Source organism: Pelodiscus sinensis, unplaced genomic scaffold, assembly GCF_049634645.1.
Source record: "Pelodiscus sinensis isolate JC-2024 unplaced genomic scaffold, ASM4963464v1 ctg64, whole genome shotgun sequence".
In the NCBI taxonomy this organism is placed as follows: Eukaryota; Metazoa; Chordata; order Testudines; family Trionychidae; genus Pelodiscus; species Pelodiscus sinensis.
The window spans coordinates 214,198-236,892 of record NW_027466015.1 but is presented as its reverse complement, the minus strand read 5'-3'; the positions used below and the strand labels follow the sequence as shown (position 1 = coordinate 236,892).

At 46.8% G+C, this 22,695-nt stretch overlaps 2 protein-coding genes across 10 annotated transcripts in view; one reads left to right on the top strand and one right to left on the bottom strand.

Annotated features, from left to right (window-relative positions):
• The window catches only part of ADAT1 (adenosine deaminase tRNA specific 1), a 56,718-nt gene extending 34,789 nt beyond the window's left edge, over nt 1-21,929 (top strand). For 5 of the 6 annotated variants that reach the window (XM_075918247.1, XM_075918246.1, XM_075918245.1 and 2 more), the window contains 2 exons: nt 4,043-4,129; nt 11,161-21,929. In XM_075918247.1, coding sequence (XP_075774362.1) covers nt 4,043-4,129; nt 11,161-11,293 — 220 coding nt within the window. In that variant the 3' untranslated portion in view covers nt 11,294-21,929. The remainder of the gene's footprint in view (nt 1-4,042; nt 4,130-11,160) is intronic. The other variant, XM_075918249.1, reaches the window with a different exon arrangement.
• Nucleotides 1-22,695, bottom strand: part of GABARAPL2 (GABA type A receptor associated protein like 2) — a 37,064-nt gene that overhangs the window by 1,395 nt on the left and 12,974 nt on the right. For 2 of the 4 annotated variants that reach the window (XM_075918254.1, XM_075918252.1), the window contains one exon: nt 21,575-22,182. The exons of the other annotated variants lie outside the window; for them this stretch is intronic. In XM_075918254.1, coding sequence (XP_075774369.1) covers nt 22,092-22,182 — 91 coding nt within the window. In that variant the 3' untranslated portion in view covers nt 21,575-22,091. Of the gene's footprint in view, nt 1-21,574; nt 22,183-22,695 lie in introns of those variants that run through there. 4 annotated transcript variants of the gene reach the window in all.

Genomic DNA, 22,695 nt, shown 5'->3' with positions numbered 1-22,695 from the left:
ATGTGGGGAGAAAAATTCCTTCCTGGCCTCAAATATGGTGACCACTTAGACCCTATGAAAATAATTTGCAGTCTTGGCTGTGTTCTGGTCCTGTAGTCAGGTGTCCACATCACCAATCCATGAGCTGATGTCTTACATGACCTGTCTTTCTATGGGCTGGTAGCTGAGCAATAAAAGGTGGGGTGATGGGGAGGAGAGTCTTAGATTTAGTATTATGGGAGAAGACTCTAAGACAAGATGCCATGCTTTTAAGAGAAAAATCTGCCTGATGTAGAACAGAGGTCTACCTCTATCAAAAGTCCACTGCTCAGTGTTTCCAGCCCCTCTCTAGAAACAGGAGGACCAAGAAATGTATGGTTTTAACTTAAATGGGGTAGTTGGGAGAAAATTCATTAATAATTAGTTAATTGTCATATATGGTTTTTGTAAATTGTTTGTACATTTTGTACTAATTGTTTGCTTATACATTGAGGAGAAACCAGCCAAGAGACTCTAGCGAATGGGAGTAGAACCGGGAACCTTTTGTACCAGTTAAGTAGTAGTTCTGCAGAAAAGGACCTGGGGGTTACAGTGGATGAGAAGCTGGATATGAGACAACAGTGTGCCCTGGTAGCCAAGAAGGCTAATGGCATATTAGGATGCATTAAGAGGAGCATTGCCAGCAGATCCAGATATGTCATTATTCCTCTTTATTCGGCTTTGGTGAGGCCACATCTGGAGTATTATGTCCAGTTCTGGGCCCCCCACTACAAAAAGGATGCGGAAGCATTGGAGAGGGTCCAGCGGAGGGCAACCAAAATGCTTAGGGGGCTGGAGCATATGACCTACGAGGAGAGGCTGAGGGACTTGGGTCTGTTTAGTCTGCAGAAGTGAAGAGTGAGGGGGGACTTGATAGCAGCCTTCAACTTCCTGAAGGGAGGTTCCAAAGAGGATGGAGAGAGGCTGGTCTCAGTAGTGACAGATGGCAGAACAAGGAGCAATGGTCTCAAGTTGTGGTGGGAGAGGTCCAGATTGGATATTAGGAAAAACTATTTCACTAGGAGGGTGGTGAAGCACTGGAACGGGTTACCTAGGGAAGTAGTGGAGTCTCCATCCCTAGAGGTGTTTAAGTCTCGGCTTGACAAAGCCCTGGCCGGGTTGATTTAGATGGGATTGGTCCTGCCTAGAGCGGGGGGCTGGACTTGACGACCTTCTGGGGTCTCTTCCAGTTCTATGATTCTATGATAAGGGGATGGTTGGATGAAATAACATGATCTTGGTAACTAATTGACCATTCATTATCAGTTGGAAATAGGTCAATGGAGGGATGATAGGAGTTGCTATAGGGAACTTTCTGGGTGTCTGGCTGGTGAGTCTCGCCCACATGCTCAGGGTTTAGCTGATCGCCATATTTGGGGTCAGGAAGGAATTTTCCTCCAGGGTAGATTGGCAGAGGCCCTGGAGGTTTTTCGCCTTCCTCGGTAGCATGGGGCACAGATCACAGCTGAAGGACTCTCTGCATGTTGGGGCCTTCAAAGTATTTGAAGGCTTCAATATCTGAGACATAGGTGAGAGGATTATTCTAAGAGGGGTGGGCGAGATTCTGTGGCCTGCACAGTGCAGGGGGTCAGACTAGATGATTATAATGGTCCCTTCTGACCTTAAAGTCTATGAGTCTGAGTACCTACGGTCCCTCAGATTTTTCTGCAATCATCATCTCAGTCATCTTTTTCATTGGACTCTGCTCTGTGCTGAGTGGCTCTTTTTGTTCTATCTCCCTCCCCCTAGACTCCTCACCTCATCTTCACTCCTCTTACTCTTTTCTCCCCTGCCCTAGCCCCTCCCTTTCCTTCTCTTTCCCTTTAGCTTATAAGTAACCCCTTACCTGCCTCCCCTCTGAAAAAGTAGAACTAGCATATTGTTTGCTCTCATCACGTTGTTTACTCCACTGGTGTGTTCTACTCCTCCCCTCACTCTGGTTCTGTGTGGTCTAGTTATTCTGTAAGTTCTGCTGCTCTGTGTTTGTGCAGTGCCTGGCTCTGTTCTGGGTGGGCCCTTAGGCACTGCTGTAATAAACATGTTAAATAATAACCCCTGCTTCTAGATCAGGATGTTAAATTTAGTTTAATCAACTAATCGACTAGTTGATCTGGATTGCGGGGAAACCTCTCTGCACACAGATGCACTTCCTGGAGGCTTTCCCTGAGGCTCCCATTGGCCAGAACCCAGCCAATGGGAGCAGCAGGGGGCCACACCTGCGAGTGGAGGGGGGTGCAAAAGCAAGAAAGTGCCCTCCCTTCATGCCTTGATCCTGCACCCTTTCCCTTGATTGTTTTCTGTGGCCTCCAACTTAAAAAAGGTTCCCCGCCTCTGCCATGAAGACAATGTTGAAACCTTTTGCGTTGGACATAAATTAATATTTTACTTCATTTAAAATTAAGTTTGGTAAACTAACATGAGAAAGTTAAAGCGCTTAACCTGTTTAATAATTTCAATTAATATTTCCTTTCTTGTTGGTGAAATTAAACCTTTCTCCCTAGCTGCGGCACTAGCAAAATGGCTCGGCGTAATTATGTAATTAATGGCAAGTTTCCATTAGCAGCTTGTGGCCCATGGAACAGTTTGGATTGAGCTGGGAGGGCCATGGGCCAAAAAGTTTGAGAACCACTGTTCTAAAGCTAAAAAATTGGCAAGAAAAAAACCTCTTTAAAACACTTTACCTTCTGGGTCTTTCTTATACATCTTAATTGTCAAATGGGACTCACTTTCCTTATTTCCTGATGGGCTTTTCAGTGTCACACCACCATAGCATCAAGTGCCTGGCACCCAGTAACGAGTGTGTCTGTCTGGCCACCACTGTGGGGCAGGGCAAGATTTTTATTCCCTTCTCCTTTGCCTCCATCTGTCTTACTGGTGTTTTTTATTCATGATCAATAATGTAATTGTTGGCAGGTCTGCCAGTCTGGTGGATTGTTTTCTTGCTTGCTGAGCCTCTGGCCTCTGAGACGTATGTGAGCTGGCAGGGGCACAGGATGCTGTGGGGATAGTGAAAAATCCTCTCTGCAGTCTGACGTAGCCCTGGCTAGGGCAGCTCTACAGTGTGCCTCTTGGACAATGTAGCTCTTTATCAAAGTTATCACTTCAAGTGACAGGAGTTTGGGGAGCTGGGATGGAGCAGCAGAAGTTAATCGTTAAGGATCCCTCAGGAAATAAACAAAGGGTCTTTGTCTGGGCTATGATAATGTGCTTCTGATACTTTTATGAAACGTGCATCAGCATTTTCTATCCCTCTGCTGTCTTTGTCAGCATACACTGGCCTACAGTTGTTCCCAGTTCCTTATGGCTTTTCGAGACCCTTCCTTTCTCCTCATTTCACTCCTTTCGCTTTTCTAGCAATCCCATTATTTCAAAATTTAAATCTATACTTAGAAAACCAACTCAATTCTCTCAGAATCCTGGAGAACAATTAATTGTAATAGTGTTTTATATTTATGGCCTCTCTCTAAATATTTATTAAATTAACATCATTTTGTGGCTTGACCGGGGAATAACTTTGTAAAATGCCTTAAAGCAATTAATAGATCATGTTTGCAAAAAAGTCTGGTTAGTTATAAAGTAACGTTAGCTTTTGTCACTTCCACAGAAGGACTGGAACAGAAATAGAACCATTTTCTCCAATATATCAACCACATCTTCAAAACTAGGTTTTTCAATCAAATGAAAGGGCATTTGTTTAAAGGTTCCTTTCTTGTGGCATCCTCTTCTGTCCCCAAGAGCAATTCTAGATGCACAAGGAAAGAGCACAGGAGGCCGTGGAACGTCCTCTCTGCAGTCCGACAGCCCTGCTTAGGGCAGCTCTACAGCTTACCTCTTGGACAGTGTATCACTGAGAAGTGACTAGTCATTTTTAAGATTATCTTAGGCAAAGCATATATAATGAAGGGAAGGAACAAATTATCAATCATGGCTGTAGGTCTAATGAGAGAGATGTCTATAGCAAAACTGCTGTTTTATGTCCACTACGGCATCTAATTTGAATTTAGGGTTTTTTTTTTCCTGTTAGGTCGCGGATCTGTAAGGTGGAACTTTTCCATGCATTTCAAAAACTGATGGCTAGTATTTCTCAGAAGAATCTGCCAGCATCTCTCAGGTGAGGAAGTACTCTTTCTAAATGGTTATAAGGAGACTCTCAGAAGATCCCAAGAGTGGTTCTGATGAAACCATAGGCTGTCAATAGAAGAGGATATGGTTTTTGCTGGAGTCAGCATTAAAATGTAACTTTTTACAGCTACATGTGGATGTTGGCAAGTGCAGCATGTACTTTCTTATATTTTACAATTGGAATTAGCAATAATGGCACCTCTTGCATTCAAGTGAGGCTGTGATGTAAACAAGTTTTGAGGGACTTGCTAGTTCAGTTGAAAAGGGATGAGAAACAATTTGGTTAAAATGCAGCCATTGCTGGCATGGACAGAAATCAGTGAGAATTATCCTGCTTGGTGTCTATGAAATGATTAGGTGGGGCTTAGTGAATTTCCAGTGAACAGGTGCTCACATCACAAAAACCCACTGCTGTAGCATTACTAATTACCAGTAAAGTACTAGCATCAACAGAGAGAAGACAAGGATCAAAAGTTTCTTCCTTCAGGTTGCAGCTGAGGCCTAGTGGGAGTCTGGGCCAGTGTGAACAGATTGTGTGTCTGCTTCCTCTGCTTTGTGGACTTTTACTAACAGCAGAAGCTCTTGCCTAGTGAAAATTGCATGATGTTACTAAAGAAAGCAAGTGCCTAGGTTTTAAAGTCATTCTGATAATCTAGTTTGACCTGCCTAATATCACAGGCCATTGAACGCCGTCCACCACAGCTGCATCAAACCCAACATCTGGTTGAACTCATTCATATATGTTAGAAAGAGACATCTAATTTTGATTTCAATAGTCCAAGGGATTAAGAATCTATCACATCTATTGGTAACCTGTTCCATAGATTAAATATCCCAACTGTTGGAAAAAGGGTCTTATTTCCCATTAGGATTTTTTAGCTTCCCCCCATTGGATCTTATTTATGCTTTTGTCAGAAGGCTTAAAGATCCCTGAAATATCTTCTCCCTGTTAGGGATGTAACTGGTTAATTGGTAATAGTTAATCATCTGCCCCGGCTGAAACAGCGCTCCATCCTGCGGTGGACTTGGCTAGGCTGAAGCATGCCCTCTCTTCCCCCAGTTTAAGCAGTTAACTGGTTAAACAGAACTGTTAACTGATTAAATGGGTAAAAGTCTCAGATAAGGATGTTAAGGTTTAGTCGACTATCCGATAAGCAAATGCAGAGGCAGCAAAGAGGAGGGAAGAGAAAGGTACTTCAAAGTGACAGCTCCATGCAGTGCTGCCGCTTTGAAATGCCGCTGTGGCATTTCAAAGGGGCAGTGCCGCTCAGCTGATCCTGGAATTTTTGCGGAGCTACTTCTTTGAAACGCCGCTGCAGCGTTTCAAAAGGGCAGAGCTGCAGGGAGCCCGGGATCAGTTGTGCGGTGCTTGCATGAGGCTCCATGTGGCACTGCTCCTTTGAAATGCTGCGGCGGCATTTCAAAGGGGCAGTGCCGCCCTATCAACTATTTGATTCGTGAATTGCACTATACTTAACATCCTTAGTCTCAGAGGGCCATGTTAGTCTGTAAATGAAAAAACTTAAACAGCAAATGGTCCTGCAGCACTTTAGAGACTAACAAAACATGTAGATGGCATCATGAGCTTTTGTGGGCACAGCCCACTTCTTGAGATGAGTGGAATAAGGGGTCCTGAGTACAAATAAAGAGCAGAGAAAGGGAGGCGATGAAGAGGGGTAAATGGGATTTTACATCCCTACTCCCCATGTAAATACTTAATAGACCACGATCAAGTTGCCACTCAACCTCTATTTGATGAGCTCTACAGATTGAACTCTTTACATCTTTTACTGTGCAAGGCAGCTTTTTTAAACCTTGATTAGTCTTGTAGCTCTTTTGAGCCCTCTCCAGCGTGTGTGTATTTTTTTTTTTAAGAGTGGACGTGAAAAGTGGACACGTTATTCAGGTACAGAGAGGCAATACAACCTCTCCACCCATCGCGGGTATTTACCCGTTTTAAGGAAGGTAAGATTTGTCATCTTAGCCTCAGCATTGTAAGGAGAGCTTTACTTCAACTGTTTGCTCAACGTGACTTCCTCATAACTGAGCTGGCAGATGCTGGGTTTGTGACCCCCGTTGGTGGCATGTGGATGCGTGATTGGAAGGCTGGCCATGTGCTGCCTGCATAACACAGTTTCACCTTAAGCCTTTTCAGGATTCTTGTGGTTTTGTAATTTCCTGTGGCATTTTTGTCCTTTGTCATTTTCTGTCTCTGGACTTCTCCTTGTGGCACAGTTCAGCAGACACACAGATAAGAGAGTCTCTGACACAGGCTATGCAAGATTAGTGTGTACAGCTCTCCTCTCAGCCAGCCCATGTTCTAGTACACTATGTTAGCACAGTTATCTTTACTGTCGGATTTGTAATGGCAAGTATGGATGAGCACTTCAAAGCAAAGTTGAAACTGAGCAATGGATCAAGGGTGTGGCTTTTGTGCTGTGGATAAGAGTAGGTAGGCTTCAGATTTTTTCAGAGATTTGCCTGAGGCTGCAGAAGAAGAGATCATCTCTGCTCTTGCTTAGCACTGGCTGATCATGTGAGCACGCCTAGTGTGCAGTGCTTTTCATAGAATCATAGGACTGGAAGGGACCTCGAGAGGTCATCGAGTCCAGCCCCCCGCCCTCAAGGCAGGACCAAGCTCCGTCTACACCACCCCTGACAGATGTCTATCTAACCTGTTCTTAAATATTTCCAGAGAGGGAGATTCCACCACCTCCCTTGGCAATTTATTCCAATATTTGACCACCCTGACAGTTAGGAATTTTTTCCTAATGTCCAATCTAAACCTCCCTTGCTGCACTTTAAGCCCATTACTCCTTGTCCTGTCCTCAGAAACCAAGAGGAACAAACTTTCTCCTTCCTCCTTGTGACACCCTTTTAGATATTTGAAAACCGCTATCATGTCCCCCCTTAATCTTCTTTTTTCCAAACTAAACAAGCCCAGTTCATGAAGCCTGGCTTCATAGGTCATGTTCTCTAGACCAAGTATCTTACAAAATTACAGATTCTATTCAATGGTAACACCACCAATACTACATAGTATCTTGGGGATAAGAATAGAATTGGTAGGTAAGGGCATGAAGGGAATTCAGATAGCAAATATTGTGACCATGCTGAATTAGGCTAGGTCAGGACGACTTGCGCAGCACCACTAGCAAAAAGTGACCAGGAATTTTCATCGCAGGTGCTTAAGGCCATCACATCTCAGTCAGAAACTGGGGATACAGGCCAAATGATTGACTGTCTTGTTTGTAGTTTGAGACATTTCTGATACACTACAGCTTGAATTTATTGTAGAGTACCTTCCCTGCAGGGTGGATAAAAACTGATAATTAAAAAAAATTAAAAAAAACTAATTTTTTTTAAATCGGATTTTTATGATTTTTTGTAAATCACCAGTAAAATATTACATTTCTCATTTAAAAAGTTAGTTTAATCTCATCACAGACATTCTACACCTACACTTACAGTCTTACAAAAATGAATTAATGGCTCCAGTCTGTCCAGCCTACTAGATTTTGCTTCTTGAAGTTCGGGGCTTTCAATTCAGTTTCTCAGACTACAAAGTAACCCATGCAAAGACAGACACCAGTTGGGTAGGATTGTTTTTGTTCTGTGCTTGTGTGGTGGTAGGACCTTGGCCAAACACAGCAGAGGAGTTAGTGAAGACATTGTCTGAAAGACAGAGACAATATGTAGGGAAGGATGGGGGCAGCAAAGGAAGGAACAGTGGGGTGGACTGGAAAGAAAAAGGGAAGACATTATTCAGTGCACACACAGAGCTTTCTAAATTCCAACTGCGCTTTTGCCACAAAAAGTATCATGGCATCTGGGTTTGAACTTGGGATTTTAAGAGTTGCTAGAGACTGAGCCAGAGGAGAGTTGCTTCCCTTTAACTGGATTGTGTTAGGTCAAGAATCTGGTTTTAATGCTGTTTGTCTGCACTGAGGACCTGGGCTTAAGCCTGATGAGGATGAGCTGCTACCTCCCTTCTGACATGGGATGTTTTCTGAGAGAGCACAAATAAGCTCTGTACAGTACATTCAAATTAATGAAGATAAAGGAGGGGGAGGCCCCAGGGTCTCTGAGGTAAGGACATTTGCCAGCAGTCCCTTAAATGCAGGAGGATAAATGTAGATACAAGGGAGTGTCTGGCCAGAGATGAATCCCTCAAGGGGTCTTCACCTTGCCTTTTTTTTGCCAGTTGGGTACCCAATGGCGGAATGGGGAGCCTTGCTGCTGCCCCCTGCCAGAGCCTTTCCCGGTGGTGGGGAAAGGCTCCAGCACCAGGGAGGCAACAGGCCACTGAACGAAGGTTGCCAGGCATCTGGTTTTTGACAAGAGCACCCCATCGTAAAGGGACCCTGGCAGCTCTGGTTAGCACTGCCAACCAGGCCTTTTTATAGCTTGGTTGAAGCCGTGCCGGCAGGCTCCCTCCCTGGTTCCACATGGCTCCCAGGAAGTGGCGATATGTCCTCGTACCACCTAGGCAGAGGCATGGCCAGGTGGGTCTGCAAACTGCCCCTGCCTGCAGTTCCAGCCAATGGGAGCAGTGCCTGCTGGTGAGGGGGTAACATGCAGAGCTGCCTGGCTGTGCCTCTGCCTAGGAGCTGAAGGGACCTGTTGCCACTTCAGGCAGCACTTACCTCGGTCTGGTCCTGCGGAGTCCTCACGCTCACTTAGGCCCCAGCCCTGAGCCCCCTCTCGTGCCCAAACTCCCTCCTGGAGCCCACACCCAGCACCCCAGCCTGGAGCCTGTTATCCCCGGCCCCCTCCAGAGCCCCTTCCTGCAGCCTGAACCAGAGTCTGCACCTCTGACCGGAGCCCTCACCCTCCTGCACCACAGCCCACTGCCCCAGCCTGAGGAAAATGAGAGAGAGTGAGGGGGAGGGGGAAGTAAGCAGGATGGGGCCTCAGAGTGGGACAGGATCTCTGATTAGCAAGTTGCAAATTCTATGCTACTAAAAATAGCAGTGTAGATAGGGTGGAGCTGCTTGAACATGCAGCAAATCATGTCTCGCTTAACTTGCTGAAGCAGGACCTCAACCTCACACTGCTACATAAACCTGGGCTGCGAGGTGTGTAGTGTGTGTGTTCTGCACCCTGCCATAAGGAATGTGCTGTGCAGATGTTTCCTACAATAGCATTTGTGGTACCTTGGCTTCCGTGCACTGTAATCTGATTTGTGGGGTGGGCGGCGCAGCACAGCCCTTCTTTGACTGATGGAGTCTCCTGAAGTCTGCTTTCCCCATGGCCTAGTTCAGTGTTACTCAACCAGCGATATGAGTACCCTTAGGGGTACTCGAGAAGTCTGGGGGGTATGTCAACATGTGAAATTTGGAGAAAACTAAACTTTTGTTTTAAGTTTTATAGCACTTAATTATTTTTGTACTTCTTTACACCCAAAAATTTCATCCCTTGCTCTGCTACAGTTAAATTGTTTAAACTTAATGTGTTGCAGGTAGAAAAAAAAATTGTGTGTCTGAAAACTGTAGGTACTGGGGGTATTTAAAATTAAAAAAAAAAAAAGAGGGGGGAATACTTATAATTCTTTAAAGCGTCCTTTATAAAAAAAGGTTGAGAAACACTGGCCTAGTTGACCACTCTCAGGGCTCTTCCAAGCCCCTGTATCAGTGCTGAAGGTTGGCAACTTGTTCTGAAGGGCAGAGCTGCAGTGTCTCTTATCGGCACTGCCCCTCATAAGACACACTCTGCAGTGACTTGAGGTTTATGTGATGTAACCTGAAGTGGATAGCAGTGAAGTTGTGAAAGCTACGTTGAAAGTGCCCGAACGCCATCCTGCATGTGCATGTGGTGGCCTAGTCCGCTCCTTTTCTAATGCGTTGGCCATGGCTAGTGCCCATGGAAGGGATCATCTCAGTAGGGAAGTAAAAGGTTAACCAGTGAGCCTCACCGTTAATGGATGAGATTTACTGGTTCCAGTTAACTAACTGGAGCAGCTCCCCACCTACCCCGGTCAGGAGGCTGCTCCAGACCTCCGGGGTGTGCTAAAGGAGGGCCTGGCTACCCTGCCCCCTGCCAGCCGCAGGTTGCACACAGAGGAGGCTTCACTTTGGGCTCTGCAGTATCCTAGAAACCTCAGGAGGCATTGAGTCCAGCCCCCTGCCCAAAGCAGGACCAGTCCCAACTAGATCATCCCAGCCAGGGCTTATTTAAACCTGATACTGCAGAGCCTGTAACCGCGTAACCACTATCATTTTTAACTGCATGTTTATATCCCTAAATCTCAGTTACATGCTGAGCAAAGTCACAATGCCCTGCTGGACCATTGTCGTGCCCACAAGGCAGAGGTGTAGAGACTGACTCCGTTGTTCCATCACCCTGTCTTTGCCTTGAACTTGAGGCAAAGTTCATCTGAACTTGAGCTGTTCTGGCGAACGCTTGCCCTGTGTCCTTCAGCAGAACGAGGCCAATCCCACCTCTCTGGAATGTGGGTCTGCACATAATGCACTCGGCTGACACTACCCTGTTGTTTTTCCTCATGGCTGCTATCGCTCTGCTGCACTCTGCTTGCACATAAAGACCTCATCCTGTTGCTGGTCCCAAGGCCCAAGAGAGACAGGAAGAGGCCATACTTGGAGCGAATTTACACATCCACCCTGGAGAAAACTGAACAGAGCTACTGTCCAGAAGCCAGGGACCTTCTAGAAATCTGGAAGTGTCTAGAGACCCTGACTCCTTCACAGCAGAGCTCCTTAACCATCTTCTCTGAAACCTAGGAAACTTCAGCTGCCAGGTGACTTCTCTCTTAGGCTTATCTAGTTTATAAGAGGTCTGGTAGGCCAGGTGCTGTGTCTGCTAGGTCCATGGATCTGAGGTAAGATGGTTGTAGGCTTTTTCACCTCTTATTTGTATGCCTGCCTGTTTGCCAAGAATGTCAGGAAAAGCAGTCAGTGCAGACAGGCCTCTCTCCAGCTTGAATATTTGTCCAAAAAGGAAAGGCAACATCCTATTAATGAGAAAACTGAAACCTGTCTGTTGTGGTGCATTTCCTATCAGGGAGAAGAAGTTGGAGACCTATTGGGAGTACAAGGAAGCCTCAGCAAACTATCAAGAAGCTTGGAACATGCTACGTAGCCAGGCCCTAAAAGCCTGGGTCAAGAATACCAAGGATTACCTGCAGTTTACATAAAATGGCAGCTGAGAGAGCCCAGCATTGATGGAGCCTTCAGAGACAGACTGGGAGGAGATGCTTTAGAATGTGAGCCAAATTCTGGCTGTCAGTTGGAGGCAGCGCCTTGTCGCTAAGGCCCAAAACCTCTGGGCCTCAGTTCTGAGTGAGGGAGACAGAAAAGGTAATTTGTTTTGGCTGCTTCTGTATGTCATTCTTTCTAAATATAGATTAGATCCAAGGGGGTTTGGTTACTTCAGAGCTGCATATACCATAGTATGAGATGGGGAACTTCTGATCCATCTACTATAGTCTGACAAAGGGGAGGAAAATAGGAAGAGGGTGACATGCCAGTCTTTCCATCTGCTGCAGGGGATACAGAATCCAAATTTGTTGGTTTGGAACTAACTCTCTTTCAGTGGGTTCAGCACTCTAGTGAAACTAGGACAAAACTCTACTTTCAGCTAGATTCCCTGGAACAGAGGGACTGTACCTTCAAGCCAAGATCCATCCCAGAGGACTAAGGTGTCTGGTCACCTACTGATGAGAGAGAGAATGAGACAAGAGTTGGGTATAAATGGGACTTTTAATCAGTCATTTTAATTTTTATATCCAGATCATTCCATAAAAGACTACACCTTTTACACCGAGGAAGGGTTTTTTTAACATCTGAATCAGGGCAGAAAAGATGCCACATTTCAGTTTAAAAACAATGTTCAGTGAGAGAAGAAACTACAGCGTTTAAAACAAATTCATGACAGAAATACTAACTCTGAAACATCCAAGCCTTTTATTAACCATTTATACTTGGGAAACCAGATCTTGGTTGTATCATTAGGGGTCTCATGTGACAGTTACCATTTGGCTTGTGTCAAGTGTTACCTATGCCTAGTAAAAGCTGGAGAGGCTCTGGTAGCAATATAGAGTCCCTGAAGCACTTGTTGTAAAATGTTAACAGATGTTTGGCGCTGTGTGTGTTCCTTCTTTGTGCACCCCAGCCCTATGCAGACAGCTTGCATAACAGACCTCAAGCAACCTGCTCAATGTCCACATTAAAGGACAAAGGCACAACCTGGTAAACTCTGAGGACACTAAGGCATCCATGCCCGTGACAATGGGTGTGGCTCAGTCAGTGGCAGAATTTTCCACTGCCCCCTATACTGTCCAGAGATACTCCCTAATGAGACACATTATACCTGGATACAAACAAATTAATATGCCCCCTGATGTCACCTTGTACATGTTGGTTCATTCAAAAGATCTGTGTCGCAATAATGTTTTCCTGACCATATCTTTTAGGAGAGCTCAGTGTGTTCCCATTATCTTTGGGGGATGTTTTTGTACCATCCTTGATATCCAAATGTTTTGGCATTACTTGATACTGGGATGTGTTTGCATGAATGCTCTGTGACAAGCACATCTTAGTCAAGATTCTATGAACAACTTCTGCCTCGTACCAGGCTGACACAGACGCGATCTCAAACATTCCCTTGAAACTGTCACCTCATGTGCTGAAATTACCACTAAAGCCACTCACCCTGTTTTACTGGGCCAGAAACTCTGGTCTCTTCCAGGTATGGCATTGATTAGGGGTCTACAACTGGCTTCACAGGCTGTCTCCCATCACACAGGTTCTGATACAAGGGCTTATGTCTCAGGCTCTTTTCTTCCTACATATGTGTCTAAGCAAAATATTTTTAGTTGACATGAGCAGGGCTCAACAATTAGTGTAATCTACTCGCCTGTGGCGAGTAGATTACAAGATGCCGCAGCGCAGTCAGCGCATGCGCAGCGCGCCGAACCGCGCAGCTGGGGAGCAGGGCTCGCTGCCGCTTGGCGAGCCCTGGACATGAGCATGGCAGAGCAGTCTGTCTGGTGTAAAATGCCCTAGTCAAATTAGGGGGAGTGTTATGTGGTGCACTGTGACGGGTCGGGCACACCGTTGGCGCCGCCCCGCACTGAGATGGGGAGCCCAGGAGCAGCGTCCCCAGCCGGGACGGCCATCGGCCTGCCAGCGTACCCGGCGCCCGCCGATGACGTCACGGGAGGCGACGGGGAGAACGCTGGGAGGGGCGGGGCCCGGGATGACTGGACCATGCTGACCGCGGCGCCCGCAGGGGAGCGGGCGATTCAAAAGGCGGCTGGCCACAGACTGGGAGGGGGGTGCACCGGGGGCGAGGGAGAAGATCCAGGCTCACCGGGAGGCTCACAGGAGACGCGGGATCCGCGGCAACAGACGCCCCGCCGGGGGCAAGGACTCTGAGTGAGTCTATCCCCTCGCTGGAGAACGGGTGAGTAACAGGCCGGGAAGAAGTGACCCAGGGCGGGGCCGTGGTCCCCGCGAGTGGAGGGTTTGGGGGGAACGCAACCCCCTCCACTGACTAGGGACTAGCATCCCCGTCTCAGGGCCCTGGGTCGGGGTTCGGAGTGAGGGAGGGCCCGGACCCCCTTCCCGGCGTCCACGGGCCAGTACGGGCCCCGGCTTTCTCTACAGTCTGTCGGAGACCGTGATCAGGAGGAGACGTAGGAGGCCAGTCCTCCGTTTGGGACGAGGGCCACCCGGACTCGGGGTGACCACCAGGGTAGTGGGTTACATGCACACAGACTCTTCCCTCTGGGAGGTTAGTGACAGTTCATGTGGAAGTGTTTTTTTTTTCTTTAACCTGAGGCTGGGATTATATAATCACACAAGAACCATTGATCCCTCAGACTATCTGGCTGCTGTAGCCGAAGTTTTGCAAAAAGATTGAGCGCAGTGATGGTAGCAGTATCCTGCTTTAATGGTTCATTTGGGGACTGTTGTCAGGTGACTTGTGTTAAATCTGTCCTCTAATACAATACCATGGATATGCATGGCACTCTTTAGAACAGGAGACATCTGAGACCTGGTCTACATTAGGGATGTTAAATATCGATTAACTGAATAGTCGAGTAACCTCATGAATTTTTATTGGTTAGTCGACGATTCTATAGTCCCCAGGGGCAGGACCGGCAGCCACTGTATCAGAAGCGGCAGCGCAGGGGGCCAGGCGGGAGCTGGTCCACAAGGGGAGCCAGTTTAAAAGCCAGCTCCCCTCGTGGACCAGCTGCCTGTGCTGCTGCCGCTGATACAGAGGCAGTAGCACAGGGTAGCAGCTAGGGATGTAAGTGACTAGTCGCTTCCCCCCCCCTTTGCTGCCTCTATCAGAGAGAAGCAGCAACAGTGCTGGGGAGAGCCATTTTAAAAGCTGGTTCCCCCCAGCACCATCTCTGTGGGGGGCAGTGAAGGTAGAGACACAGCGGGGAAACAGCACAAGCGGGAACTGAAGCCGTCTTCACTCGCAGCAGAAATGGCGTGATTCTGCTTTTGAAATGTACAAGAGCCTCAGAGGCCCCGGCAGAGCTCTTGCTACAGTTCAGAGGTGGAGGTGCCCCTATAGACTAATTATCCCTTACAGAATTAATTTGATTAGTTAATCTAAATTTAACATCCCTAGTAGCAGCAGCCCCTGTTGGGGGAGGGGGGTCTGAGCTCCCGGACCTGGCGTGAGCTGGACTGCCTGCCAGCCTGGCTCCTCATACGCTTTAAATGCAGGGCTGTGGCAGGGTAAGTCGCCAGGATGTCTCCTCCCACCACCAGGGGCATGGGTGCTTAGTGGGAAGGGCAGGGGAGGGGGGGCAAAGGGGCTCCCCCTCCCCCAGAGCAATCATGGTCTGTGGGTGGGGAACTCGGAAGCACCCTGGTCCCAGCCTGGGCCAGTTCAAAAAAAAATGTTAAGTGGTTCCTGGCAAAAAATTATTGCCCATCCCTGATGTGGTCTATAGCATTAACCTATAAACTCTTGCTTTATTGGTCAATCTACTACACTATTACATCCCTAAAACTGAGTGGGATCTCTGAGAGGAATGAGAATACTTCAATACTTTTTGTAGCCAGGATCAACATTCTGTCTGGAAAGAACAGAGCCATAAGAGTAGAGGAGCTGATATCTAAGCAGTACATTTCCAAAATCATTACCTCCTCCCTTTCCTAAAGTCCTGTGAGAGACCCAGATTTTCTGAACATGCTTGTTTCCCCCACTGTTATTCATAAACAAGGACTCGAATGAGCCTGCAAACCGGATTGGAATGTTTCCATTTCCTCTCCAGCTGTTATGTTAGAACAAGTTGTGTAAGGCTAGCTATCACAGCCCGTCTCAGGCTAACTTACAGGTCAGTAGTTGGGAGATGGAGGGTTTTTAACTCTTTTCCCAGCTTTTAATTTGGCTATTCAAGGGGTGGTTGGCTCTGGAATGTTTCCCTGTGCTTTTGTACAGTGAACTAGTGTGCCTGTTTCTATTAAAATGTGTTGGAGGAGCCAGCAGCTTTGGGGTTTCTGCCCAATGTCATTAACCTCACTTTTGGGATGGTATAGTGAGGCAACTTGTGCTCCTTCTGACCCAGAAGGGGGAAGGACTCCTTAAGACCCCCTTTTGGGTGGGACCAGAGCAACCCTGCCCCATCCACAGGAAGCAGAAAGACGGGACTGGAAGTTAAAAAGCAGGAAGCAAGAGCTCAGTTGGGGCACAGCCACAGAGCAAGCTACATGGTCAGCCCAAGCTTCTGAGGAGGGAGGCCCAACCGCACTGCCCTAGAAAGGAGAACTGGCCTGGGCCACAAGGGACGCTGCTGGGCCCAGAAGACTGGGCTGGACCACTGTTGACCCTGACCTGGAGTCAATGGACACTCTGCCAGCACTCTCATCCCCAGTGGACCCAGAGGAGCAGAGGCTGCGGCAGGTAGGCCTGCAGGGGGAACTGGGAAGCAACCAGGGTAGCCAACCTAGTGCCAGCTGAAGAAATGGAGGTCAGCTGGGATGCGTGTTGCAGCCAGGATCCATGCTGCCATTGCTATGGCCCTCGTCTGGGACGCAGTGGAGCGGGCAGGCCTGTGTCTCTACCTTGTCACCCTTTACCTTGGGTGGCAGGTTTGCCCATTGGGGTAAAACCCCCTGCGTTTGTTGGCTCTCTGCCAAAGCAAGGAGACCCAACCCCCACTCAGCCTGCAGACAGGCCTGAGCCTCAAACTGTTGGTACTGTTTGTTTGTTGGCACGCCCTGACCAAGGCCTGGGCTTATGAACTGCTGCTCAACCTGCAGCCAGGCCCAAGCCCGTAAACTTTGCTGCTTGCCCTGCCCTGAGAACAGCTGCTTGGCCAGAGCATTGGCCTGAGCCCCAGGTATTTTGCTAGCCTTACCATGAGCTAGGGCCTGGACACCATGACTACTACTTAGCTGGGCTATACCAGAGCCCTCAGATGGTGGTGGGACAGCCTTGAAGCAGGGTTCCACAGGGCTACGAACTGGTCTAAATGCCGTGTTGTGAGGCAGCTTGGCCTCCCTCCAGGTGGAGACCAGTACATGGGGACAATGAGAGAGTCTGAATGCTATAGCTTTGGATGGATCATATCATTATAGAACAGGAAGGAACCTCAAAAGAGGTCAAGTCTAATCACCATCTAGACCAGGGGTGGGGAATCTTTTTTGGGTGGGGGGGGGCACTGACCCTCAGAAAAAAATCGTTTGGGGGCCACACACAGGTGAGATGCCCCTGACTGCAGAAGAGAAAGATACTCCCCATGTTTCCCTTGCACATCAGAGCCTAATGGGGCCTAGGCTTGTAGATTTTGTGTACTCCACCCCCTAGGTGGGGGGCTGGAGTGCCAGCATGGGCTCCCCAATGCTGAGCCATGGGGGCCTGATTTGGCCCCCAGGTATGAAGTTCCTCACCCTGATCTAGACCATCCCTGACAGGTGTTTGTCTAATCTGCTCTTAAATATCTCCAATGATGGAGATTCCACAACCCCCCTAGGCAATTTATTCCAGTGTTTCACCATCCTGACAGGAAGTTTTTCTTCATGTCCAGCCTAAGCCTCCCTTGCTGCAATGAGTTGTTAGTGTACCCATACAGGAGAGCAAGAGCTAAAACAACAAAGCACTGGAAAGCCTCCTTGGCTGAGCTTGTGAGGCCTTACACTAAATGTTCGCAGGGTTATTGCAGGCATGTTGGTCCCAGGATATTTGAGAGACGAGGGGAATGAAGGAATTGGACTGACTTCAGTTGGTGAAAGAGATGAACTCGGGAAGCTCATCTCCTTCATTAACAGAAGTTGGTTCAATAAAAGGTAACCTCATATCCCTTGTCACTCAATGGCATTTCTTTCTTTGATGAGGGGGAAAAAAAGCCTGAATGGCACAGCCAATCAATTCCAGAATTTCAGGGAATCGCCAATGCTGGGGGCTGGATTCTCCACTGATTTTGATGAGGTGGAACGGACCAGGGTGGGTTGGGGGCAGACAGCTCTGTGGCATCTGATTAGCAGAGCTATCAATTTAACCAGAAAATTCTCTGTAATTGGCTATACATCACAGACCCAGTGAAGAAAACCATTAAGCCATTTCCCCAATACTGTCTGTCCTGCCATTACAGTTTAAAGTGTTAGCATCCTGAAGTAGAAAGAAAGAATGGAAAATAAGGGGAGAGAAGTGGGATGTGTACGTGTGCAGCCCCAGGGGGCAATAAGGGTGAAAGATATGGGAAAGGAGGGTCATACAGTGCATGCGACAAGGGCAGAAGGAAGAACGCTTGGTAGAAGGGCAGATGGAAGAAAGTAGGGAGTGGGGCTCTCACAGTTCTGGCTTGGGAGACTTGGCAAAGGGGAGGTAACTGTGGAAAGAGCCCCAGGCTTGAAGGTGGGAATAGGAGTTGCAAGTCCTGCACAGAACTGAGGGAGGGCTAGCTCAGTGGTTTGAGCATTGGCCTGCTAAACCCAGGGTTGTGAGTTCAATCCTTCCAGAGGCCATTTAAGGAGTTGGGGCAAAAAATTGTCAGGGATGGCACTTGGTCCTGCTGTGAAGGCAGGGGACTGGACTTGATGATCTTCAAGGTCCCTTCCAGTTCTAGGAGATAGACAATCTCCATTACATTAAGTCCCTGAAAAAGTTGTAGGTTTACACTTTTCCTATTTCTCCAATGCATAAACTGACTTGCCACTGCCAATATGGAAGCTATAACAAAAATAAGGAATTGGGGGAGTCTTCCCTATAATTTGTATGTCCGTGTGCAGCGTGAATTTTATGTGCACTGCTAGGGAAATGATCACCTCTATACTGGAGCACATCAAATTAATTTTGCACAGGATGTGTGGCAGAGATGGGTTCAGAGTGTGGGAGGGGGCTCTGGGTGGCAGTGTGGGCATGAGGCATTTGGGGCTTAGGACAGGAGGTTGGGTTGGGGATGTGGGGTATTGGGTGGGAGTTAGGTTGCAGGAGGCGGCTCAGGGTTGGTGTGTAGGGTCTAGGAGGGAGCTAGGGTAGTGGAGTGGGCTCAGGGCGGAAGTGCAGGGTCGGGGTGCAAGGCACTTATCTGGGGCAGCTCCCATTTGGTGGGAAGGGGAACATGTGGCTCCACGTGACCTGTCAATTCCCATCCAGTGGAAACTGCATGGGCAGAGCCTCCAGGTAAGGGCGCAGTGCGAGGACAGAGCTTCCCTGCATGATATGACTTCAGCTCACTCTGTTATGCTGCCAACTACATGTATCCAGCTCTTGAGACAATATAAAGGGACCATTATAGAGCCCTTTCTCATTCTTTTGTGGTAGTCTTTCTTCTTGTACAGTTTTTTACTCTGAGTTGCTGAGTTTAGACTGGCTAGTAATCTATGAGGGAGTGGCAGGAGAAATAATGGCATCACTTGTTCAGATATTTGTGAAGGAAATTTCCCAAAGTCATTTCAGCCTGTCATGCCATGGGATTAAAGTTTATTCCTGTCAGGTTTGGGTTGTGCCCATGTACAAATAGGGTGTATTTAAAATGTTCAGGGAAGGTTAAGTGATAAACCAGTGAATTACATAATTATCTGCTTCAATTTATGGCCTAACTAGAAGATTTACCTGGCATTGCTTGTGTCCTTAACTCAATTTTTGTTTTTTTGGAAAATGAAATGAAAATATACATCCTTCATTTAAATCACTGCTCTGGGCTGGGGCTGAGGGGTTCATTATGCAGACTGGTCTGAAGAGAGAGGACTACCCCAGGCCTCTTTTACCACAGGAGCTTGGGGCCAGATAAGAAGAACCTCTCCAAAGGCCCTGCAGTTCCAGTGGGCACAGCTGGGAAAGGGTGCCTGTCCTACATCTGGGACAGATGCAGGTTCATCTTCCCTTTGCGTTCCCCAGGCTGAGTGAGGAGTTGAGCAAATTGTGCACGTCCCCTCCCTAAAGAGGAGTTGGTGCAGTCCAAGCCAGCCCCTTTCACCTGCCTGCTGATGGTTTATTTCTGTGTGGTTTTCTGAGAAGCAATCCCATTCTAGGCACAGCTCATTTCCCTGGCACAATCAAACCCTGAACTTGCTTTAAATTATGATAAGAAGAAGCTATATACTGAATTTGGTGGCCCTAGCTCTTCCTGTTCAGGAGATGTTCTTGAACAGACAGACAAGACACTCTCAAATGAGCCTAGTTGTGCCTATGGACAAATGGTGCAGTGTTTCAGATGAAAGAATACAAAGCTCCTTTTTAATGATAAAGGATACTAAAAAGCAGTAAATCTGTTTCTCTCCTACTAAGTTTTGAAAACCAGGCCAGACAGTCCCTCCAGGCAGAGACTTGCTATGCCAAGTTACTGCCCAAAGCAAACACAAATAAGAGTTAATGCATGAAAAAGACAGTTCACAATAGAAATGATGACAAGACCTTAACTGCTGCAGCACTCAAATAATGAAAGGCTTATTGATCAAAAGCACTTTTTCCAGATGCAGGGAGCACATGCTGCACTCTTGAAACCAGCATTAATAACAGCACACTATCAACATTTCATAAGATCCTGCCTCTTCCCAACAAAAGCAACTCTGTGCAGGCCATTCAGCTAGCACCCATAAATGTGACCATTAGAGCCAAACATAACGTTAGCTATAGTGTAAGCTCCTGGCAATTTCAACTTGTGTAAATTCAGGAGTAGGCTCACCACGATGAATGCCACATGGTATCTGGTACACTTAAAAAAAAACCTCATTAAGTATCAGAGTGTAACAAAAGGTGAGAATCTGTTTGCAGCCCCTAGTTTGAAGTTTTGATTAGTGTTTTCCCACTGCTCCCCTGCATTAAAAGGAATGCCTGTTCTCCACTATCTCAGTTCTTGCCACGTAGCTATCTGCCCTACTCATCACAGCCTATGTGCCCCAGCGTCCTCTTCATCACTCAGCAGCACAGCTTCCCTTGTTCTGCCCTGCCTAGCCAGAGTATAGAGAAGCTGTGCAAGCCTAGGGCTGCTTATATAACTAATGCCACTTGGTTCTCTGTGCAAAGTATAAGCCATGATTGCCAAAGGTCAGTACTGTGATTCACTCCTGGTTCCCCGAGTGAATCACCATTTGTGCACCATTGTAAAAGTGAAGATCAGAACAATTTCAGCCCCACTTGTTTCAGAGGCATGTTGAGTATGAAGTGAAAAAGTGTAGCTACAGTGGCACCACGAGCTAGTCACCCAAGTACATACATAGGACCTTTGAGGCTACTGTACTTGTGACTAGCCTGAGCCACTATGTCCACACTGCTGTTTTTAGTATGCTAACTCAATTGTGTGTTTGGCTGCCCACCCTGAGAATTCTAGCTCCCAGCTGCTACACAGATTTATCCACCGAGATCTATGATGTGGCTCTACTTTTTTCCAGTCGTGAATTTGGAGTAGCTTTTCATGTTCATGAAATAGTATGAGAAACTTCTTGAAAGGGTAATACAACCTTCTTTCACCTTTGGCCTGCACCACTTCTGCTAATTCCAGTCTGAACTGTTTTTATTTGAAAGAACAGAAGAGTTGTCTTGGGAACATATTCCTTCCCATTCACAATCATGAAATAGCTAAAGCAGTTGCTTACCTGGAACAGGCTTTATATAATATTTCTCTTCTGTGCAATCACTGATTTTGAAAAAAGTTGTCCTGTTTCTCTTCATATAATCTCAATCTCCTACCTAGTGGATTATTTTTCCCATTGCTTTGCTGTCTTGTCTTTTTCTGCCCCAGCATGTCTTGTCCAGTATCTTGACTGTCAGCCTTTTCCCATATATACAATGCCATGGTCCAGTTCTCTCCTTGGCATCTTTGGCCTGACATCTGGGTTCCATTGGCAGTTCCTTAATGACTGGCTGCTCCAGTCATGGTAGTTTGGTCCACAAAAACAAATCCCCTCCTCTTTTTGTGTGCATCAGAGTGCGTTGCAGAATCTTGACACACCACTTGCTGGCCAAAATCAAGGCAAAGAAAGGACATTGGCCACATAACAGCATGTGTGTGGGAGGAATTTTTATTGTAGTTATTCCTTAATAGAACTCAGAGGAACATTAACTCAGTTCAATATGATAAGCATCTTGCTATTGCTCAGAATAGGCTAGTGAAGCAAGTGTTCCCATGACTAAGAATAATTAATATTTTAATTCTTATCAAGTTAACACCTCAAACTAAATTGAGAATAAATGCATATTCCTCTTTCATGTTTTAGTAGCCCACCTACTTTGCATTAATACATAAACAATGCCATTAAATGTGTGTTCCAGAGGCGTGAAGCTCTGGGAACTTATAGCCATGAGGACAATGCACAATAAAGGAACACTCCCCTCCCCCCCCCAACCCAAAACCCTGATAATTTACCAGTCTAATAAAACAAGACCTATCAACATATTAGGAAATGAATCCAGTTACAAATGCATGATGTGTATGGGAGAAGCCTCTGTGGCTGTAGTAACTGAAAATGGTTGGCTATTTACAAAATACACAGAAGGATGGTGCAGCAGCCAGACCCCAGCATTCAGAAGCCAAATGTGTTTTCTCCACTGTAGGCCACATATAAGAATCCATCCTCATCCTTCTCCTTCTCATAAAGCTGCCCCATAGTTAGGCTTGAACGAGGGGAAGAAAAAGAAAACAATGAGAAATTGCTCTAGGCAGCAGATCTGCACATGGTAACAATTACTGCATGGCATACAGAGAAAGGGGGATCAATGAAAAACAAAGCTCTAGACTAGAAAGGTAAGATCAATAACATACACAATGAGAAAATCTGAAACGTTACTGATTCCAGAGAGACATGCAGCCAAGCAGCCACATCCCTTAGACCTCACCGATATCCCTAGTTGCTCTAGAAGATGGTCTAGCACTCACATTCATAGAGAATTTTTGGAAAACTGCAATATGCCTGAATGTTTACTATTAAAGTTTGTGGACCTTCACAAATGTAGATTTTTAGTAGTTGAAGTTTGAAGCCTAATGCACCAGTATGTTTCCAGTCTAGAAATGCTGAAGCTGAAGTCCTGGGATGTCATTGCTACTAAAGACTAATCTGAGTAACTCCTGCTTCAAAATGTCTGTAGCAAGTTTAAATTTGGCAGGAAATTAATCCTCATTGATGAGAG